The sequence below is a fragment of the Emiliania huxleyi genome, assembly GCF_000372725.1.
Source record: "Emiliania huxleyi CCMP1516 chromosome Unknown EMIHUscaffold_117, whole genome shotgun sequence".
NCBI classification, from domain to species: domain Eukaryota; phylum Haptophyta; order Isochrysidales; family Noelaerhabdaceae; genus Emiliania; species Emiliania huxleyi.
This window is the reverse complement of record NW_005201421.1, coordinates 371,955-390,406: the sequence shown is the minus strand read 5'-3', so window position 1 is coordinate 390,406 and position 18,452 is coordinate 371,955. Positions and strand designations below refer to the sequence as shown.

At 64.4% G+C, this 18,452-nt stretch overlaps 5 protein-coding genes across 5 annotated transcripts in view; 2 read left to right on the top strand and 3 right to left on the bottom strand.

Moving 5' to 3' along the window:
* EMIHUDRAFT_109322 (hypothetical protein) overlaps window positions 1-1,057 on the top strand; it is a gene marked incomplete at both ends in the record, with an annotated part of 4,373 nt that extends 3,316 nt beyond the window's left edge. Inside the window, one exon of the mRNA XM_005791025.1 lies at window positions 565-1,057. Coding sequence (XP_005791082.1) covers window positions 565-1,057 — 493 coding nt within the window. The remainder of the gene's footprint in view (window positions 1-564) is intronic.
* A 447-nt stretch (window positions 1,058-1,504) lies between these two features.
* On the bottom strand, window positions 1,505-2,662 carry EMIHUDRAFT_109321 (hypothetical protein; the record flags this gene model as incomplete). The annotated part of the gene is made up of 1 exon (XM_005791024.1): window positions 1,505-2,662. The coding sequence occupies one exon, from the start codon at window positions 2,660-2,662 to the stop codon at window positions 1,505-1,507; it is 1,158 nt and encodes a 385-aa protein (XP_005791081.1).
* Window positions 2,663-5,171: 2,509 nt separating this feature from the next.
* EMIHUDRAFT_224453 (hypothetical protein) lies at window positions 5,172-6,194 on the bottom strand (the record flags this gene model as incomplete). Its single annotated transcript, XM_005791023.1, has 2 exons — window positions 5,172-5,892; window positions 6,031-6,194. 2 exons carry the CDS (start codon window positions 6,192-6,194, stop codon window positions 5,172-5,174), a joined length of 885 nt encoding a protein of 294 aa, XP_005791080.1.
* A 330-nt stretch (window positions 6,195-6,524) lies between these two features.
* EMIHUDRAFT_224452 (hypothetical protein) lies at window positions 6,525-7,601 on the bottom strand (the record flags this gene model as incomplete). The annotated part of the gene is made up of 1 exon (XM_005791022.1): window positions 6,525-7,601. One exon carries the CDS (start codon window positions 7,599-7,601, stop codon window positions 6,525-6,527), a length of 1,077 nt encoding a protein of 358 aa, XP_005791079.1.
* A 9,340-nt stretch (window positions 7,602-16,941) lies between these two features.
* The window catches only part of EMIHUDRAFT_454633 (putative aminotransferase), a 5,057-nt gene continuing 3,546 nt past the window's right edge, over window positions 16,942-18,452 (top strand). Inside the window, exons 1-4 of the mRNA XM_005791021.1 lie at window positions 16,942-17,433; window positions 17,704-17,856; window positions 18,020-18,104; window positions 18,211-18,345. Of these exons, the coding sequence (XP_005791078.1) occupies window positions 16,951-17,433; window positions 17,704-17,856; window positions 18,020-18,104; window positions 18,211-18,345 (856 nt within the window). The 5' untranslated portion in view covers window positions 16,942-16,950. The remainder of the gene's footprint in view (window positions 17,434-17,703; window positions 17,857-18,019; window positions 18,105-18,210; window positions 18,346-18,452) is intronic.

Here is an 18,452-nt window from a genome sequence, read left to right as displayed (position 1 = left end):
GCACGCCCTCCACGCCTTGCTCTCGCGCGCCCCGTCGCACCACTTTGGAGGGCTGCGCGTCGCTCCCGATTTTGTCGAGGCCTCGCCGAGATGCAGCCGAGACGCAGCCGAGATGCAGCCGAGACGCAGCCGAGATGCAGCCGAGAGGCAGCCGAGAGGCAGCCGAGAGGCAGCCGAGAGGCAGCCGAGAGGCAGCCGAGAGGCAGCCGAGAGGCAGCCGAGAGGCAGCCGAGTCGAATCGCGCTTGCGACAGGTGCCTTCCGTCCTCTTCGAGCGCCTCGCCCTGCACCCGCCGGCCCTGGAGGCGTGGAGCACGCACATGGAGACCGGCGCCTCGCCCGCCCGCCGAGGAGGAGCAGCCGGCAGACTCGCGCGCGCGCCTCACCTCCTCCTCCTCCTCCTCCTCACGAGCAGGCTCGCCGATCCCTCCGGCAGAGGCGGCGGCCCTCTCGCGCGCAGTCTCGGCGGTGCCCTTCGGCGGCGCGATGCGGCCGCCACCTCCCTGTCGCCTGCTCCTCTCCCCCACGAGGGAGTGTCTGACCTCGAGGCGAGCGCTGGCCGTAGGCTGCAGCTCGACGCCGTGCAAGCGATGCTCGACCTGGAGCTGCACCGCAGCCCCTCGCCGCCCTCGCAGGAGGAGGCGGCGGCGCTGGTCACCTCCCTCCACGCGAAGCACACCGCCGTTCCGCTGCCGTCCGCCGCTGCCGCGGAGGCGGGCGCGCGGCTCGGCTCGTTTGGCCACCTGGCGAGCTACGGTGGCCACTATTACGCCTACCTGTACGCTCGCTCCGTGGCCGCGCGCGTGTGGCGTGGGGCGGGCTTCGCGCACGACGCCCTCGGGGGCGCCGCTGGCCGCGCGTGGTGCGCCGAAGTGCTTCACCACGGCGGGTCGAGGGACCCGCGACAGCTGCTGCAGTCGCTGCTGCGGTCGTCGCCTTGCGGGGAGACGAGCGGCGCGGCGAGCGGCGCCGTCGCGGCGGAGGGGTCGGCGGCGAGCTCGGAAGAGGTCGTGGAGCAGGCTTTGCTGAGGCTAGTGCGGCTAGAAACTGAAGCGTAGGCCGTCGCGTGTGTGTATCCGTTGTATGTGGCTCGCCGACGCCGTTTTTGTGACTGTGTGCCATCTCAGAGATTGTGTCAGATTATGTGCGAAAAAAGACAATTTTGTAAAAATGCATTGGTCGTTTCCCTTTTCGAAATCGAACGTGCTACGCTCTACGGCGGTTGAATGCGTGCGGCCGGGGGAGGGGCACGTATAAAGCCATATCGATACACTCGGCAGAGCCTCTGTGAGCCCCACGCGCCACGGCCTCTGGCATATGGAAGGTAAGGTAAGGTAAGGTAAACATCTCCACACACACAAAGTGGTGGGGCAGGGGGGGCGACCCTCGCATCTCCACGGCATATGAAAGCACAGCGTGTGCCGGTACTTTTTAGAGTGTAGTGACGTACTGTGTAGCGGGTAGCGGTTGGGTGCGCGGCACGCAGCAGGCGGTCTGAGGGTGTGTCAGCTCGACGCGCTTCCTGACAGTTGATCTTTCTGGCTGAGTGTCCGATGAATCGACTCGCTCTCGCTCGCTCGCTCACTCGCTGAGGCCGCAGAGCTAGCTTTGACGCTGCTGTAGATGGCGACCCCAACTAGGAGGATGGCGGTGCCAGCGAGCTGGAGCCAAGATTGGCGAGTCCACGCTTCGCCATGGGCCCCGTCGGAGAAGTAGAAGAGCAGCAGTGAGAAGAACCAGAGCGTCAGGGGGATGAAGGACTCCGTAATGGAGCGCCACAAGCCGTCGAGGTAGAAAGTGACGAAGATGGCACCGAGAGAGTAGAAGCGCATTGCCAGCAGATAGGCGGAGATCATCATCCGCAGCAGTGGGTTGTCTGGCGAGAAGAAGATGACCAGAGAGTCGCGCGAGTTCTCAAAGCAGCCGCCGACGTCGTCACCCGGCGCGAGGGCAGCGATGGGCAGCGCGATGAACAGCATCAAGAGCATTCCCCACCCCGCTTCGATGCCCTTGACAACCAGGGGCGGTGTGGTTGCCTCTGGGCCGTTCCCGTCCGAATCCATGACTCTCTCCTCCGCCACGGCCTGCGCCGCGACAAGGAGGCACCCGCAAGTGATCCAGAGGATGCCGCTCGACGGGTCGCTCCCGGGCGTGGAATCCACCATCACGGAGGTGCCAACCAGGCAAACGGCCGCGCTGATCAAGACGATTCCCAGAAGGTGGCCACCTTGCAAGACGGGCGGCATGCGCAACGCCGCACGAAAGATTGCGGTGAAGATGATGATCGACCCTCGCATCGGTTCGTAAACGGAAGCGCGCACCTTTGTCAGTCCGACGAGAAGGCACGTCAGAGCCAGCGTGTCAAAAACTGCCGGCCATAGGAGGGTGAGGACGGTTCCTCTCCGCGGCAGTGGCAGCGGCGTGCTCCATCCGCGCAGCAACTTGTACTGTGCGACGTGGAGCGGCAGCGAGGCGAGAAGCGAACCATACACGAGCGTGGTGACGACCAGCGGCTTGAAAAAGTTGGTGGGCTGCCCCTCCGAGTCGTACACCTCGAGCAAGAAGATGATCTTGGCGCAGAGGGTCGAGCTCGCGCCGCAGACGACGGTGACGACCATCAAGGCAATTGCGGCCCAAGCTCTGGAGCCAGAGACGGCAGACATCGCGGCTCCTCTTGTGGCTGACTTTGCGCAGTCTCTCCCCCCGCTGTAGTGCGACCTCGCCGCCTCCCCCCCCGTCGCCAGCCCCGTGTGCATGCGTTCACGCACTCTCTCGGCCACAGAGAGGAGCAGCGTCGGGCACGCAACGCCCGAGGTGCATTTTTCTAGTGCATCCTCGCCAGCCAGCAAAGGACGCACGCAGACTTCCACAAGCCCGAACCAGATCAAGCACACCAGGAGAGTCTAGAACAGACAGGCCTCTTTCACCTTGAGGAGGGCCTAGAACTTGTTAATACCGCCGCGCGCTAGGCTTGGGGTGAGGTGCCGCTCTAGGAATCTTTTTCTCGAGCCACGCCTTTGTAGTGGCAGCGTGCTGGCGGCGAACTTTTTCGAGGTATGCCTGAGTTAGTGCCAGTGCGCGCCAGTCCCGGCGGACCGTAATTCTTTTCGCGAGTTTCGCGCCGCTCATGCAGCGCCTGCACGCGCTCGAGCCACGCGCTGGATCCGGAACCTGCAACGCATCGAACTGTCTCGCCTGTCGCCAGCCCAAGCTCTGCCAGTGGCGTCGCGAGCGGAAGCACCGGGTGGGGATGTGGGGCCTCGCAGGTCGGCACGTCTCGCGGCACGACTCGCAGAAGAAGATGTGGATGGGGACGTGGGGCCTCTTCGACCAGCCGGCGGCAAGTTTCCTGGCTGGGCGGCCCCTGCGGGTGCTCGCTGCGCCGCAGCAAACGCTGCTGCTGCCCGGAGTCTTCCAGAGGCAGGCGTACAACCCGTCGGTCGTCGCGATCCCCAAGGCACTCGCGGAGAGCCTTGGGTGCAGCTCATGCGCGATGGTCGCGAGCGTTCGCATCGACTGGATGACGCAGTGCAGAGGCTTCACGGGGCCACTCCGCATGTATTCGCACGCCTCGCGGACAGCATTCGGTCGGCGCAAGGCCACCCTCATCATGCTGCTCAGCGCGAGCTGGCGGCCGCTCCACTGGAGCTGGCTCCGAAGCCACGACGCGGCTGCGGGACGCGCGCCTGCTGCTGCCCGGAACGCGTCGCGCCGCAGCGGGCGGGGAGGCAACCGAAAGCTTCCGGACGTGGCGCCACTGCTCGAGGCGTCGGCGCTCAAAGGGCTGCTTCCCGTCGTCGACGCGCGGCTCACCGCTCACGGCGGAGGCGTGAGCCTTCTCGGAACCTTCCCGCGGAGGGGCTACGCCTCCGGCTTCGGCCCGCTCCACCTGAGGCTGGTCGGCAGCCCCGCCTCCCTCGTCGCCACGCTCGGGGGCGGAGACGGGCCCGGCCGCACCGTGGGCGATCGCAAGGCTGCGAGCGACAAGAGATGCGGCGGCCGCTCCCAGTCCTTCTTCGAGCGGCAGCCGCCGGCGAGCGGTGCCGCCGCCTCGCGCGAGCTCTACTTCATGTCTTGGCTCTCCCCCGGCGTCGTCTGCACGTCGCGGCTCGAGAAGAATGTCTCCAGGGGCCAGAGGCGGAGGGCGCGAGTCGACAGCGTCGCTCACGTCACCCGCGGGCTGGACTGGATGCGTGTCGGCGCGCACCCGACGGCGGCCGCATCGCCGTCGGTATGTGGTCGGCGCCCGTCAGGCGGAACGCTGCTCTTGTAGGCGGCTGCGAGTCGAGCGCGCGCTTGGTCGCCCTGGCGCGAGCCGGCGGGTGCAAGTTCGACTGCGCCGCCGCGAAGTGCCGCATCTCGCTCAACGGCGTGTTTGTGACGCTCCCGGGAGGCGAAGAGCTGCTCGGCGTCGCGCACTTGCACCGCGGGTACAAGGACACGCTCTCTGGCAAGCGGCTTCCGCAAAACATCACGTCCTTTGGGCACCACTACACGCACTTCTTCTTCACGATCAGCTCCGCGCCACCCTTTGAGGTGCCCACTCCCTTGCGAGGTGTGTTGGGGGGCGGGCGTAGCGGAGCTGACCGCGGTGTCCCTCCGCTGCTCGGACAGGTGAGGCGGGTCGGGTCGGAGTTTTGCATCGGCTCGCTGCCGCGCCAGCAGCAGCAGGGGGGCGTCTTCACCGGCAGGTCAGCGCCGGCGTCAGCATCGAGGGGAGAGGGAGGAGAGAGCGAAGGCACGAGTGTGGAGCGCAGCCGCGGCCTCGATTGCGAGGTGATACAGTACGTGACCGGCATGATGCTGCAGGGCCAGGCGCTCACGCTCACTTTTGGCGTCAACGACTGCACCGCTCGCCGCGCCGAGTTGGCGCTGAGCGATGTGCTCCATGATCTGCTTCGTGTTGCACCGCCGCCCACAGAGCCATCGGTCGTGAGGACCGACGAGGAGGTACACACACATCAGCATTGGATTTAGATTTTGGTGTCGTTTTTTTGAACAATCGAATGTATGTTGCTCTATAAAAAATAATTTAAAAAGCATGACAACATATGTCACCTCATGCACTGGTACGATAATAAACACAGCTGACACCGCTCACATGAGCTCTATCCCCACAAGTCGACAAGCCCTGTATCATAGATCTAGTGTCGAGACGACACCCTTTAGCACTTACCTAACCCCAGTATTGACGGATGCTCTCCGCTGCTGCTGCCGTCGCCTCATCATCTCGAGAGACTCCCTCCAAGGCAATGACCACTGATCAGCTGACCTATCCGTGCCATTGCAGCGGCCGTTGGCAAGGCCATCATTGTACTTCTCGGACGCAAAGGGTGCCTGCTCGGGCCACGTCTTGCGTAGCAGAGATACGAGATCCGCGTTTGGCTCCTCGAAGAACTGTCGTACCACGCACTCGATTAGCCGTCCTAGGTAGCGGCCCGGCCTCTCGTTCGCTCCAATAAAGTCGGTGTCAAAAGCTGGCATTCGGGTGTTGAGAAACCGGTGCAGACTGTCGTAGGCGCGCCGGCGGTTCTCTTGCCGGTCATCAACAAAGTCCTCAAAGTGGAGCACAAGCATTCGCTCCTTCGGGAGCATGTGCAGCCACGTGGTGAGTTGCTTGGCATAGAGGCCGTAGTCGACCGCCTGGCATGCCAGGTTCCAGCTAGTCGCGCAACGGTTGATGCCCGATCGCGTCGCCTCGCTCAACAGTTGCATTAGCGAGCCGCTCCGCATAGCTCGGCAGAGCTCCTTGCGGTGCATTGTGGCCTCCTCATGATTGCTCCATCTCTTGGTCGCGTGACATATCTTGCAGCGGCCCTGAGTGTCGTCAATGAGTCCGTCGCATCGCTCGAGCTCGAGATCGAGCGCCGCCGCGAACCGAGTGACTGGCTCCCTCACCAGTGCTATGGTCCTCTGCAGTAGCAGCTGCTCTCAGCGGTTTTGAGAGACGGGTAGGGTCCCGAGTCGGTGTAGGTTGCATCGAAGACGCAGTCTGGGTTGCAGGCCTTCCAGATTGCGATTTGCGTATAACTTGGTCGCCTCGTTGAAGAAGCCGAGGTCCACCCCGAGTGCTGTGTAGTCGTTCAGCTGCTTCACCGCGCCCTGCAAGATGAATGCCTTGAGGTCTACCTTCTTGATGCCGTATGTCTCCACCGCCTGCTCGAGCTCCTTAGTTGTCCAGGCATGCTCACCCATGTTGAGTATGTCGAAGAGAATGCGAACTCTAGTAGTTCAACTAGCCAACTAGCAACTCAGCACCGGACCGCCACCGGCCCCTTTCGAGCAACCTCAATGGCTGCTTCCTTGCACCTGTCGAGTTCGCATTCTTTGACTGCATTGCGGTTGGCGATTGGGAGAGCAATGATCTCCGGGAGCAACGGGGAGAATCGGTTGGCGCGTTTTCTCGTGCGAGCGTGTTCTCTCTGCGACCATAAAACGCCGCCGTCCCCAATCACCGGCACACACGCGCGGTGCGACACGTGGCGGGGCAATTTCCGCGACCTCGCGCCGCATTCCCACACAGTCCTAGTGCACGCCGGCCGGCCACCACGACGGCCGCAGCGGGACGACCTCGCCCGCCTCCTCTGCGGTGAGCACGCCTCCGCCCATCGCCTCGAGGCGGCAGAGCGCGGCGCCGAGGCCGAGCGCGCTGTCGAAGAGGCGCAACTTGCCCGCCGGCTTGCCCGCCGCGTCCTGCAGCGCGCTGCCCGCCCCCTCGGGCGTGCCTCCGCCCGGCTGCGCCTCCAGCCACGCCTCCACCGGAAGCGCCGCCGCGAGTGCCCTCTCCGCGGCCGGCAGGTGAGAGAGGGCCGCGGGCAGGACGTCCTCGGGCGGCGGCGGGCCGAGAGCGGCCGCGACGGAGGCCGAGACGAGCGGCGCCATCCGCTTGCGCGTCACGCCTCGCGACTGCGTCCTCGCCGTCAGCTCCTGCCCCAGGTAGCAGCCCTTGTCAAACGCGACGCCGCCGAGCACCTCAAGGTTGCTCTCGAGCGGCAGCGCCTCAGTGGGTGGCAAGTAGGCGGGCCCGTCGCCCACGCCGAGAATCGCCTCGCAGAGCGCGTGCAGCGCCGCCGGCGCCGCCTCGGAGGACCCCTCCCCGCCCCCTGCCCCGCCAAGCAGCTCTGCAGGCGGCTGGGCGTCGCCTCCGTCCGCACGCGGCGCCACGCCGCGCCAGCCGAGGCAGCGGAGCCGCGGGTCGCGCCACGCGCCGCCGTCGCCCGGTAGCGCGACGCCGTCGGCGGGCTCGAGCGGCACGGCGGTGCCACACGCGGCGACGACGGCGAGCTCCGCTGACCGGTCAGCGATGGCCACCTTTGAGCGGAGCTTGTAGCGCTTCAGGTGCTTGAGGAGGAGCGGCGCCGAGCCGACGTGCGTGTCGATGACCACACCATCCTCCGACGCCGGCAGCAGGAAGCCGGTGGCGAGCACGCGGCCCTGCGCATTGAGGAAGCCCGTGTAGAGCGGCGTGCCGGCGGCGAGCTCGTCGGCGTTGGCCGTCGTCAGCCCCTGCAGCAGCTTGCGGCTGTCGGCGCCCGTGAGCGATAGCACGGCCCGGTCGGCGAGCGTCGCGTGCCAGCGGCTGGAGGCGAGGTAGCGGAGCATGCACGCCACCCTCTACCTCGATGAGGTCCGGCGACGAGCTGCGGTGGCCGAGGTCCACGGCGCGCGCTGGCCGACTATCTGGGTTCCAACTTCTGCGGGGGTATGGTACTGAGATTGGTTCGTGACCGCGGGTGTTCCGCTTATGAATCTTTTGGCCACCCGTGGCTCTACCCTTCGCGCCCTTTGCCCCCCGCCCCGTGGCCGCGCCCATGGCCCATCAAGGCGGTGCGCGGTCGGTGTAGTAGGTGGATTGCTTCCACGGCCAGCCTTGCCGGATGCCGCGCTCGTTCCCCATCCTTTCGAGCTGCGCCATGGTGATGGACTGCACCCCCGCGCAGCTTGCTGGAGGGCGCAACGTCACGTTCCGCCCCGGACGCAAGAAGAAGGGCATCGAGGCTCGACCTGCAGCGGGCGGCGGCAGCACGGCATGCATGCACGCCGGGATGGCGCCGCCAGTCAGAAACGAGAGCACGTCGCCAGCAAACATCAGCGCCTCGTCCGGCATCATCGAGGCCTCAGGGGTGATGGGTGAGCCGTCGGACGCGTGGCGGCACACGAGCCGGGCAGCCGTCCCGGCCGGGGCGAGAGTCAATAAAGTTCCGTCCGTGTGCCAGGGTTGCGTAATCGCCGACTCGGTCGCAGGGGCGTCGTACTGGCACAAGCGGAGCGAGGACCCGGCCGATCGCCCAGCCTCGGACGACGCGGCCAGGTCGAGCATCGCAGTGATTGCTGCCGAGTCTAGGCCCGCGGCGAGGGCGACGGCAGCCAGCGCGGCTTTCGACGCTGAGAAGAGCAGCCCGATTGCCCGACGCGCGGCGCGCTGCAGCTCTCCGTCAGGTGGCCAGGCAAAGCCACCATTGAGCCGGAGCGGCACTTCAAAGGCCTGCAAGTCATTGCCAAAATCGAGGTACCCCGCGTGACGCAAAGTGGCACTTGGCGCGACCCGATGCCTCCGCTTCTGCTCAGCCGGCAATCCGAAAAAGGAAGTGCTCGCGTTCAGGCATGCAGCTCGCGCGGCGCCGAGCCCAGGGATGCGCACAAAGGCGTAGCCGTCCCGTTTGAGCGCCTCGAGGAGAATTTGGCCCGTGCCGGCCTTGCTCAAGGTGATGAGGTCGATGTGCAGCCCAGGCGCCGCCGCCGCTGGCGAGGTGCCGAGCGGCAGCGCGGCCTCCTTCTCAGGAGCTGGCGGAGAAGTGCGAAGCGGCAGCGATTCCCGCTCTCGACGCCGGAAGCGCATTATGCGGCGGCGTCGACCGGCGCCCGAGTCGGTGCCCGGCGCAACCTCAATGTTGCTCCCCCGGCAGAGCCGCCACATCTCCTCAAAAAGCACCGGGGCACTCAGCAGAGGGAGACCCTTCAGCTGCTCGGGGCCCATGAGTCCCTGCGCGATCGCCTCGCGTAGGCCCAGCATAGCCCTCGCCGCATCGACTAGGCGGACGCCGCCGAGGATCTCTGGCGGGTACGGCGGGCAGCGCATCTGCCCGCTGAGCGCCTTGAGAAAGACTTCGCGCTGCTCGCCCCAGTCAGTGCCAAACTCGGCCGTCCGAGGGAACTTGTTCAGAACGGCCGCCCGGCTGACCCAGTCTGCCTCGACAAAGGCAGTGGAGAAGAAGAAGAGCTTGGCCGTGGTCTGAAGCAAGTCGAGGTGGCTTTTGCCCGCTCGCAGTGCCGCCGCCATGACGAGCGACATGATCGTGTTGAGGAAGAGCGGAGCGCAGATGCGCATCCGACCCTTTTTGATCTCCCACTCCACCCGAATGCAGTCCTTGACCAGCCGTAACCGCTGCTCGCGCCGCGGAAGCCACTGCTCCAGCCCAGCGCCGTGGACGCGGACCCCGGTCACGTCGCCATCTGCCAGGGGCAAGTGTTGGAGGTGGGCGGCACGCTCCGCTCGAAACGTCGGGTCGTGGTAGTTGCTAAAGGCAGGTCGGCCCCGGAAGCGCACAAAGCTACCTTCCCGCAACGCGCGCCGAAAGTCGGCGCTCTCCAACGCAGCGCAATGCAGCCGCTGAACCGTGGCAATGTAGGTGTCCTCAGGAAGCGCCATCAAGCTCGAGCTCTGCACCGATCGGAAGTCTGCCAACCGCACGTCAGGCGACGTCTGGCTCTGGTTCACCTCCAGGCACTGCGCACCCCCCTTGTTGGAGAGCACGAAGCCGACATTGTCGGCAATCACTGCTCGCTCGTACTGGAAGCCGTCGCTGCAGATGCACTGCCAGAGGTTGAGGAGCCGCTCGCCGCTCGCGCGGTCGATCAGAGTCGACAGCTCCATGCAAAGGCCCCCGTACTTTCGGAGCACCGCGAGCCGCACTGCGTCCGACTGAAACGTAGCCGCGTCGCCCGCGTCGAGCTCTTTGCCCAGTGCCCAAAAAGAGGAGGGAAGCGCGCCGGAGGCCGGAGTGCCGCCCTCACTCGCACCCTTGCCGAGGCCGACACCGGGGGCGCCGAGATACTCCTCGAAGTTGCCCAGGTGAAGCACGCGGATGTGAACCGCCACTCCAAGGTGCTTTGCCAACCGGCTTCGTGCGAGGTTCTCTTCCCACGTCGAGAGAAAGTAGCGGCAGGCCTGGCTGCTCGCTGGTGCTGCACACCACGCCCATACGTTGAGCGTGGGCGGCGGCTCAGGGACGGGCGGCGGCTCTGGACCGGCGGCCAAGAGTGCGGACCGTGGCGGCTTTCGCGAGGACGCGTTGCGGACCTTCCGCGCCATGACCGCGCCCCTCTGCGCTGGGGATGCGATGAATTTTAGCGGGCGATGATTTACGTATTACGAATATTGGCAGAAAAAAATAAAAAAAACTCCGGAGGGGGGTAAAAGGAGCAAGTGTCCGCCCATGCGGTGTTTGTGCAGGGGTTTGTACAGAGAACCTTTCACATAGGCGCTGAATTGCACAAGCCACAACTCTCGGCTCGGCTCGGGAGTCGGGTCTCACCCTTCTAACTTGCCATACGTGCCCGCCCCACCAAGAAAGGCGGTCCCGACAGCCCTCACGCCGCCGTCCTCGCCGCCCTCCTCCAAATCTTCTCGCGATGCCGCCAGGAGACTGCGCTGGTCGGGCTGGCCGTGGCCCAGAGGCAGGAGGCGGCTGAGACTAAGCGGCTGGGTGACGGAACGGTCCATCTCAGACGACGGCGTCGCCACTTGTGGCGTGGGGACAACCGGCGCCTGGTAGCGATTTTCTGCACTGCTGCTCACGCCTGCAGCCGCCGACCTCTCGCCTTCGCCATCGAGCAAGCTCTCTCGGAGCTCACCGCGAGCCCTCCCGCCTCCTGCGATGCCCGCCACGCCGCTCAGCACCTTGGCGAGCAGGATCGGCTTGGAGGCCCCTCCGCCCGCCTCCGCCTTGACAGGTCTCGCGAGGGCGATTGACGCTGTCCGCCCGGCGGTCGGCGGCGGAGGCGGCGGGGTGATGTCGGAGTGGTGGGTTGGCGGGCCGCCGGACGCATCCACGCGCGACTGCATCAGCGCCAGTTCGAGCGCCTACAACGAGCGCGAAGTCTCGGCGAGGCCCTCAAGCGCACCCTTGCCTCGGGCTTTGCCTCGTCTGGGGATAAGCCCAGCTCAGTGTGGCGCGCGACCAGCTCCGGCGCGGGCGGCGGCGCCTCAAGCCTGCGGGTGAGGAGGCAGCCGCTCACGTGACAGCACCAGCTTGAGACCCGACCCTGTGATCGGCGAGCACCGGCTTGCTTCCAGGGCGGCCGCCAGCTGCTCCTCTTCGCTCGGCTGCTGCTCGGCAGCCGCCGGACGAGGACCGCCGCAGGCCGCACAAGCCTGTGGACGCGGTGACGCCGTCAGAACTGTGCAGCTGTAGCTGTGTAGCTGTATCTGGCAGCGGAGCGCTGTGGCGCTCAGCCACCTGCTCGTGGGGCTCGTTCTCCAGCGTGCAGCGACTGCAGCTCCACGCCGGCAGCGCATTCCCTCTTGCTGGCAGCTCAATCGCGAGGCTCATGCCAGGGCGGTAGAAGGGAGGAACTACCGCCTCGAAGAGCTCGCCGCCGACGGACACGCGAAAGGTAGAGCCCTCGAAAGCGCCCGCTGGAATCAAGACCTGAACGCGCTGCGTCCGGCTTGATGGCGGCTGGCTGAACGGGACTGCCGGCGTCGGCTGGCTAGACGGTCGCGGCGTCTCACACACCGTGCACGCTCGGTCGTGGTCCCTGTTTTCGAAGGTGCAGGCGCCGCATGACCAGGTCATCCGGGCTCGACGGACCGATAGGGGTGCGGCGGGGACCTCGCCGACGCCGCCGCCGAAGCCTTCCCCCAGAAAGAAATCGCGGCATTTCCGCTACGGTCGCAAAACGAGGGCGATGAGAACGATGAAGAGTTGTCGCGAAAAAACAAAAAAAGAAGAACTGGGTTCGTTTTGTGTATACTGTGATGGAGGAATGGTTGGGCAGGTTGTGACTTGTGGGGATCACGAGGCCGGCGTGAACACGACTAACTACGGATCCGCTCCTGACAGCGCTGCGGTGCGTGCGACTGTCTTTGTTTGAAGTTAAAAGTCGAATCAGAGCGCCGTCGCGCGTCGGCGCTGATCCTCGTTTTCCTCCCACGGACCGCCCGTCCGGACCGCTCCGGGACGCACGCCGGCGAAGCACCATCAAGCTGCTGTACGGCCCCGGCATCGCCTTCCCAGGCTTAGCTAGACTGAGAGATATTGTGCAATTGTGGGCATGGTTGGTCTCTACAATATATACACTGTAACACTGACACTGAACCTCCCAGAGCTCGTCCCGGTCCGCCACGGCCATCCTCGGCCTCCGAAGGGCCCCCGGCCGCGGCGCGGTGCGGCGGAGTCACAAATCCGACGGCAGAGCACCGGGACGCGGTCGGATCTGAGGTCCAACTAGGCGTATGCATGCATTGCTCATCCAGGGCTATCACCTGGAGCTGGACCCATCAACAGACAGGCGCCTGCGGCGCCGTGGTCAGGAAGGAGGTGTTGTTTCACACCTGCGCAACCATTCATGCAGCACTTCATTCACCCCCCTGGGTTTCTTGCCGTCGTCCCAGCTGTGAGCAGGGGCCCGCCCCGCACACAGCGGGTCCCCAGTGAAAAGGAGGGGTACACGACGCCAACTACCCTACTATGAAAGTGTGAACAGGTGGGAGCAGCAGCTTCTGACCACGGCGCCGCAGGCGCCTGTTGATAGGTCCAGGTGATAGCCCTGGATGGGCAATGCATACGCCTCACTGGGCCTTAGATCGCCCGACCGCGTCCCGGTGCTCTGCCGTCGGATTTGTGACTCCGCCGCACCGCGCCGCGGCCGGGGGCCCTCCGGAGGCCGAGGATGGCCGTGACGGACCGGGACGAGCTCTGGGAGGTTCAGTGTCAGTGTATATATTGTAGAGACCAACCATGTCCACAATTGCACAATATCTCTGCATTGCTCATCCAGGGCTATCACCTGGAGCTTGGCCTTTACACGCTTTTCTCTGCAAAGGCTATCTATATTCTTTGCATCATATTCTCTCTGGGCCCTCTATATTCTCGAGAATATTCTCGAATATTGAGAATATTTTGACCTCGCGTATATCGACGGAGACCAAAAGTCGCTCCCAAACCCGCTCAGAACCTCCAAAACTTAAAGATTTCAGTCGGCATCGACCCGAAACCTACTGTTGAGGGGGGAATAGCTGTTTCGAGCTCTCTCGTCAAGACCGTTTTAGACGCCGCACAGCGGCAACGTCAAGAAATTCAAGAATATCTTTGGACTCGAGGTCCACCAAGGTCAAGGGCTGCGGAAAGCTCGTATATTCTTGAGGGAAAAGCCGGCCGGGGCATCTATATTCTCGAGAATATTCTCGAATATGGAAGTGTGCGGGACCCTCGGTGTTGTTCACACCTGCGCAACCATTCATGCAGCACTTCATTCACCCCCCTGGGTTTCTTGCCGTCGTCCCAGCTGTGAGCAGGGGCCCGCCCCGCACACAGCGGGTCCCCAAGGGTGAAATGTTTTTGTGTGAAATGCAGCACAGTAGGGATATCCCTATACCAAAAGGAGGGGTACACGACGCCATCTACGCTGGCTTGCCGGCGCTGTGTGTCGTTCGCCATCGACACTCACGCAGGTTCGCGGGTCGCTCAGTGGCCCGCAAAACGCCGCGCTCGTCGTCGATTAGAACCAAGGTCAAGATCTAACATCATCATGTTCGGACTCTTCGGAAAGCCGCCGCCGCCGCCGCCGCCTCTGCCGCCTCCGGACGAAGGCGACATCACCACGCTCATCGGTGCCGCCCTGCTCCAGGCAGTCGTGTGGTTCTTCCTCTCACAGTCCTTCTCACCCATCGTCGTCGGGATAAATGCGTACATCAAGCGAGTGCCCAACGGCCAGAAGAACATCTACCTCAACGTGAAGAGGCAGTACGAGGAGGCTGGTTTCGTAGCTCCAGATACGGTGGCCAAGGCTGTGACTGGGTACTGCTTCAATTACGTCGCTCTCATCCACCATTCGATCGGAACGCTATGCCTCGTCGCCTCGTATATCAAGGTTGACTCATCCCTCTTCCGTGTGGGTCTCAGCTTTGAGATTGGCGAGGGCGTGCAGCACTGCTTGCAGATCGCGCACGCCTACCTCTCGCCTCCAGGTACAAAGCCCATCTGCGACATGGCGAAGCCCATCTGGTCTCTGATCATTTGCCACCATTCGCTCGGGCTCCTCGCCGGGTCGGTTGCGCACCTCTACCTCGCGTCCAATCCGGACGTGCAGCTCCTCTGCGCGCTGCTCCTCGGTGCGGCGGTCCCGGGCTTTGCCAACCTTCCGCTGATGGCGCTCGGCGACCTCGGCGGCACCGGATGGGTCGCCAAGGTCAATATCGCGCTCTCAGCAATTGCCATTGCCTTCATGCTGTACACTCGCGTCCTCTTCTTCTTCCCGACATGCATTCGGCTTACGCCGACCATCTTTGCGTCGCACGGGTCGATTGCGGGCTGGATGGTCGCTGTCAGCCTCGTCCTCTTCTCCCTCTTCAACGTGATCGCGCTCCTCGCAGCCATCGTCGCCGTCGTCAACGGCATCCGGACGCTGCGCGCCGGCCCCGTCCGGCCCTCGCTGGTCAGGATGGCGTCCAAGTCCGCCTCCAACCTCACGATGGCGATGGCGCACGACCGTCCCGACAATGTCGCCGCCCGCGCCGCCTTCAGCCCACTGCTCAACCAAACGGTCAAGGCGACGCGGTTCGTAGCCAAGCTCAAGAAAGGCCGAGGAAAATTGGCGTAAGTGAAAGTGTGAGGAGTACCACACGCGGGCAGCAAACACGCTCGACAATCCGGCCGAGGACTTCTTCCCGCCGCTCTCGGACTCCGCACCCGCCCGGCGACAATATGAAATGAAGAAATGCACGCAAAGTGTACGTACTGGTGTGGGTGCGTGCATGGCGCTTCGAGAGCACAAGGAGAGAGATGTGCTAGTACCAGCAAGCACGTGCCAGTCCGCGCCTGTATCGATCGAGTCTTTTCTGTGAGAGAGAATTTTGTGTAATGTGTCGAGCCTGTCTGCTGTGAGAGAGCGTTGTCTGTAAATTTCTTTCCTGTGAGAGAAGTTCTTCGTTCTTGAATTCTTTCCGAAAGCACTTGGAGCACTTGGAGTGCAGTCATTAACCTCACTCACATCCATCCAGGGCCGGGGAGCTGAGAAGCGCACCCAGCGCCGGCAGCGGGCCGGATGATCGGTATCGGGTTACGGGCTAGAGAGCCCTAGCCCCGGGGGTGCGCGTTCGCAGGGAAAGGGCCGTAAAGTAAACACGGGTCTCCGAGAGGGCTCCGTGTACCGGGTTTCAGCTTAACTCTAGCCTTTCTGAAATTCTAGCACGCGCCAGTTCGCACCTGTGTCGAGTCGAGCCTGTGTGCTGTGTTTTATTTACATTCTTTCCGAATCTGCACAAAACTTGCCGGCCGGACGCGAACTCGACCCTCAATAAACCGTATTGCACACGCCTCATCAGTCATCTACAACCATATATGGGCGCTGCGCAATCGCACCCGCCGCCGTTGCCGCGTCCACCTGCTCCGTTTCTATCGAGCCCTCCTCCACCCTCACCTCCTCCCCCGCCACCGCCGCCTCCGCCGTCGCCGTCTCCCTTCCCGCCGCCGCTTCACCCTCGGGCTGAGATTCCGGCAAGGGCTCTAGCCAGCCTGCGGAATGGCAACTTAGGGCAAGGATCGGGCTGGGTTCAGGGAGACAGCGGTGCAGCAGGCGTGTAGCCGATTAGTCCGCAGACTGCTACCACACTGCTTGGGACCGGGGCGTGACCTGGCCCTCCCTGCTTCCTCACCTCGCCTTCTATGACAGGCACTGCTGGGTGCAGCGTCGGACGCCTGCTGGGCGTTTGCCCCGCGTTCCTCTCGCGGGCCTCGCCGCCACCATGGCCACTGTCGATGGTGTCGGAGCCCCTGGCCGCAGTGCTGGTCCTCGTCGCCGTCGTGGTCTGCATCTTTTGCGCGCTCTGCTCTTGCGTTGCGCGAGTGCGCAAGAGCGAATACCGCAGCGTGTCACAGGCGTGATGACCCACTCCAAGGACACCGGCGGGTGTCCGGCGTGACTGCTCTTGCGCCCCGCTTCAATTCTATAGGTGGACGTGCCGGAGCTTGACGATCCAAAAGAGAAGGGAGAGGAAGAGGCGCCGCTCGCAGACAAATGGCAGCAGACAGACACACCGCCTCGTGACCACCCCGCCCCACCCACACGACGCCGTGCGTCTCTGACCGGTCGACGCTGCGCCCATTTGCAGCCGCGCTTCACCCTGACCGACGGCAGCGCCACCGAGAGCGAGGACGAGCTCGTCGAGAAGGTCGAGGCGGAGGATGTCTGAGCGATGAGGCTGTGGGCCCACCTGGGGTCGCTGCGTGTACAGCTTTATAACGTGAGGTCCGGCGCCTTTAGAGAAAGAAGGGGAAAACGCACCCCATAGGAGGGTGAGGGGAACGGCGGCACAGAGGTGAAAGGAATTCACAAGTGAATCCACTCGCCACCAGCGCCACACACACTCGTCGCAGGTGGCCCGTGCCGTGTTCGTCGCAGAACGAGCCGCAGGGGCGGGTGCGGAGGCGCTTGGCGGGGGGGCGCTGGGGGGCGGGGTCGTGCAGGCGGGGCAGAGCAAATCGGCGTTGACCGGGCCTTCGAGAAGCAGGATGGTCCCGGATAGCCCAAAACCCAGCGATTAACACGGCCCGCGTATACGCCGGGTCGGCCTACGACGCCTGAACCTCAACAGGTTAGGTTAGGTAGGAAGGTGAAGAACAGCCAGGCTCGGACTGGACACCAACGCGGTATGGGTGGACGCGAGACAGATGAAGACGACACGCAACAGATGGAACTCAGAAAAAGAAAAAGCTCGATATCGGAGCTCATGTCGCAGCCCACGGTCGGCTTCCAGGGCGTGCCCGGCGCGTACAGTGAGTCTGCGTCCATCGAGGCCTTCGCCGCAGCCGGCGTGGACGAGATACAAGCTCGCGGCTTCCACACTTTCGAGGACGTCTTCGTGGCGCTCTCAAAGGGCGCGATAGACTACGCAGTTCTCCCGGTCGAAAACACGCTCGGCGGCTCCATCCACGTCAACTATGATCTGCTGCTTCGCTTCCACGGCGCCGTGCACATCCTGGGCGAGTACACCCTCCGCGTGCGCCACACGCTCCTCGCGCTGCCCGGTGTGCAGCTCAACGACATCAAGAAGGCGATGAGCCACCCGCAGGCGCTTGCACAGACAGAGTCGTACCTGCGCACGGCGGGAATCGCGCCCCTCGTCGGGTACGACACCGCCGGGTCAGCAGAGCTGGTGGTGCAGCAAGGGCTGCGCGACACCGCCGCGATCGCTTCCATCCACGCGGCCAAGGCGTGCCAGCGCGCTCTAGCTCTCTCTGTCGCCGCCGCTGCTGCCGCCGCCGCCGCCGCCGCCGCCGCCGCCGCCGCCGCCGCCGCCGCCACTGTATCTCCTACTCACCACTGCGCTCTGCCTGCACCTGCACTCTGACTGCAACACTCGGACTGCAACACTTGGACTGCGCTGCTCTTGCCGGCGCCAGCTCTCTTGCGCCCGCCCGTCCGCCGCCGCCGCCCGTCCGCCGCCGCCGCTCGGACGGGCGCCCGCCGCTTCTGATGGCAGGTGCACGGCCTCGAGGTGCTGGACTACGGGATCGAGGACGACCCGAACAACTTCACGCGCTTCCTCATCCTCTCGCGCGCCGCGCCGCCTCCGGGCGCGCTTCTCGGCTTCGCCGCCAAGACGTCCGTCGTCTTCACACCGCACCGCGACGAGGTGTGAACGCAAGACCTGTCCTCTCCAGATATAGCCGAGATGCAGCCGAGGTCGTCACCCCACCGCGACGAGGTGTGAACGCAAGACCTGCCCTCTCCACGGCTGCAGCGGCGTGAAGAGCGCCTCGTCACACGCCTCGTCACAGCTTCGCGGGCGAGAGCAGGCGGGCGTCCTCTTCAAGGCGATGTCCGTCTTCGCGGTGCGAGACATCAACCTCTCCAAGATCGAGAGCCGGCCACACAAGCCGGGCGAGAATAGCCGAGATGTAGCCACACAAGCTTGGCGAGAGCAGCTCGGCAGGAGGACGCCAAAGGCACGCACCCTTCCGAGACCCTTCCCGGCACCTTCCTGCAGGCGTGCTCGGCGCGGGAGCAGGCCCAGCCGCTGGCGCTTCGGGCGGCGCAGAGGCGCGCCGAGCGTCCGCGGCCAACGGAACCGCGGTTGTGCCGGCGGCTAGCTTCGAGTACACCTTTTACGTCGACCTGCTGGCGCGCCGCAGAGTCGCGGCCCCTCGCCCCTCTCTCTCTCTCTCTCTCTCTCTCTCTCTCTCTCCCTCTCTCTCTCTCTCTCTCTCTCTCTCCCTCCCTCCCTCTCTT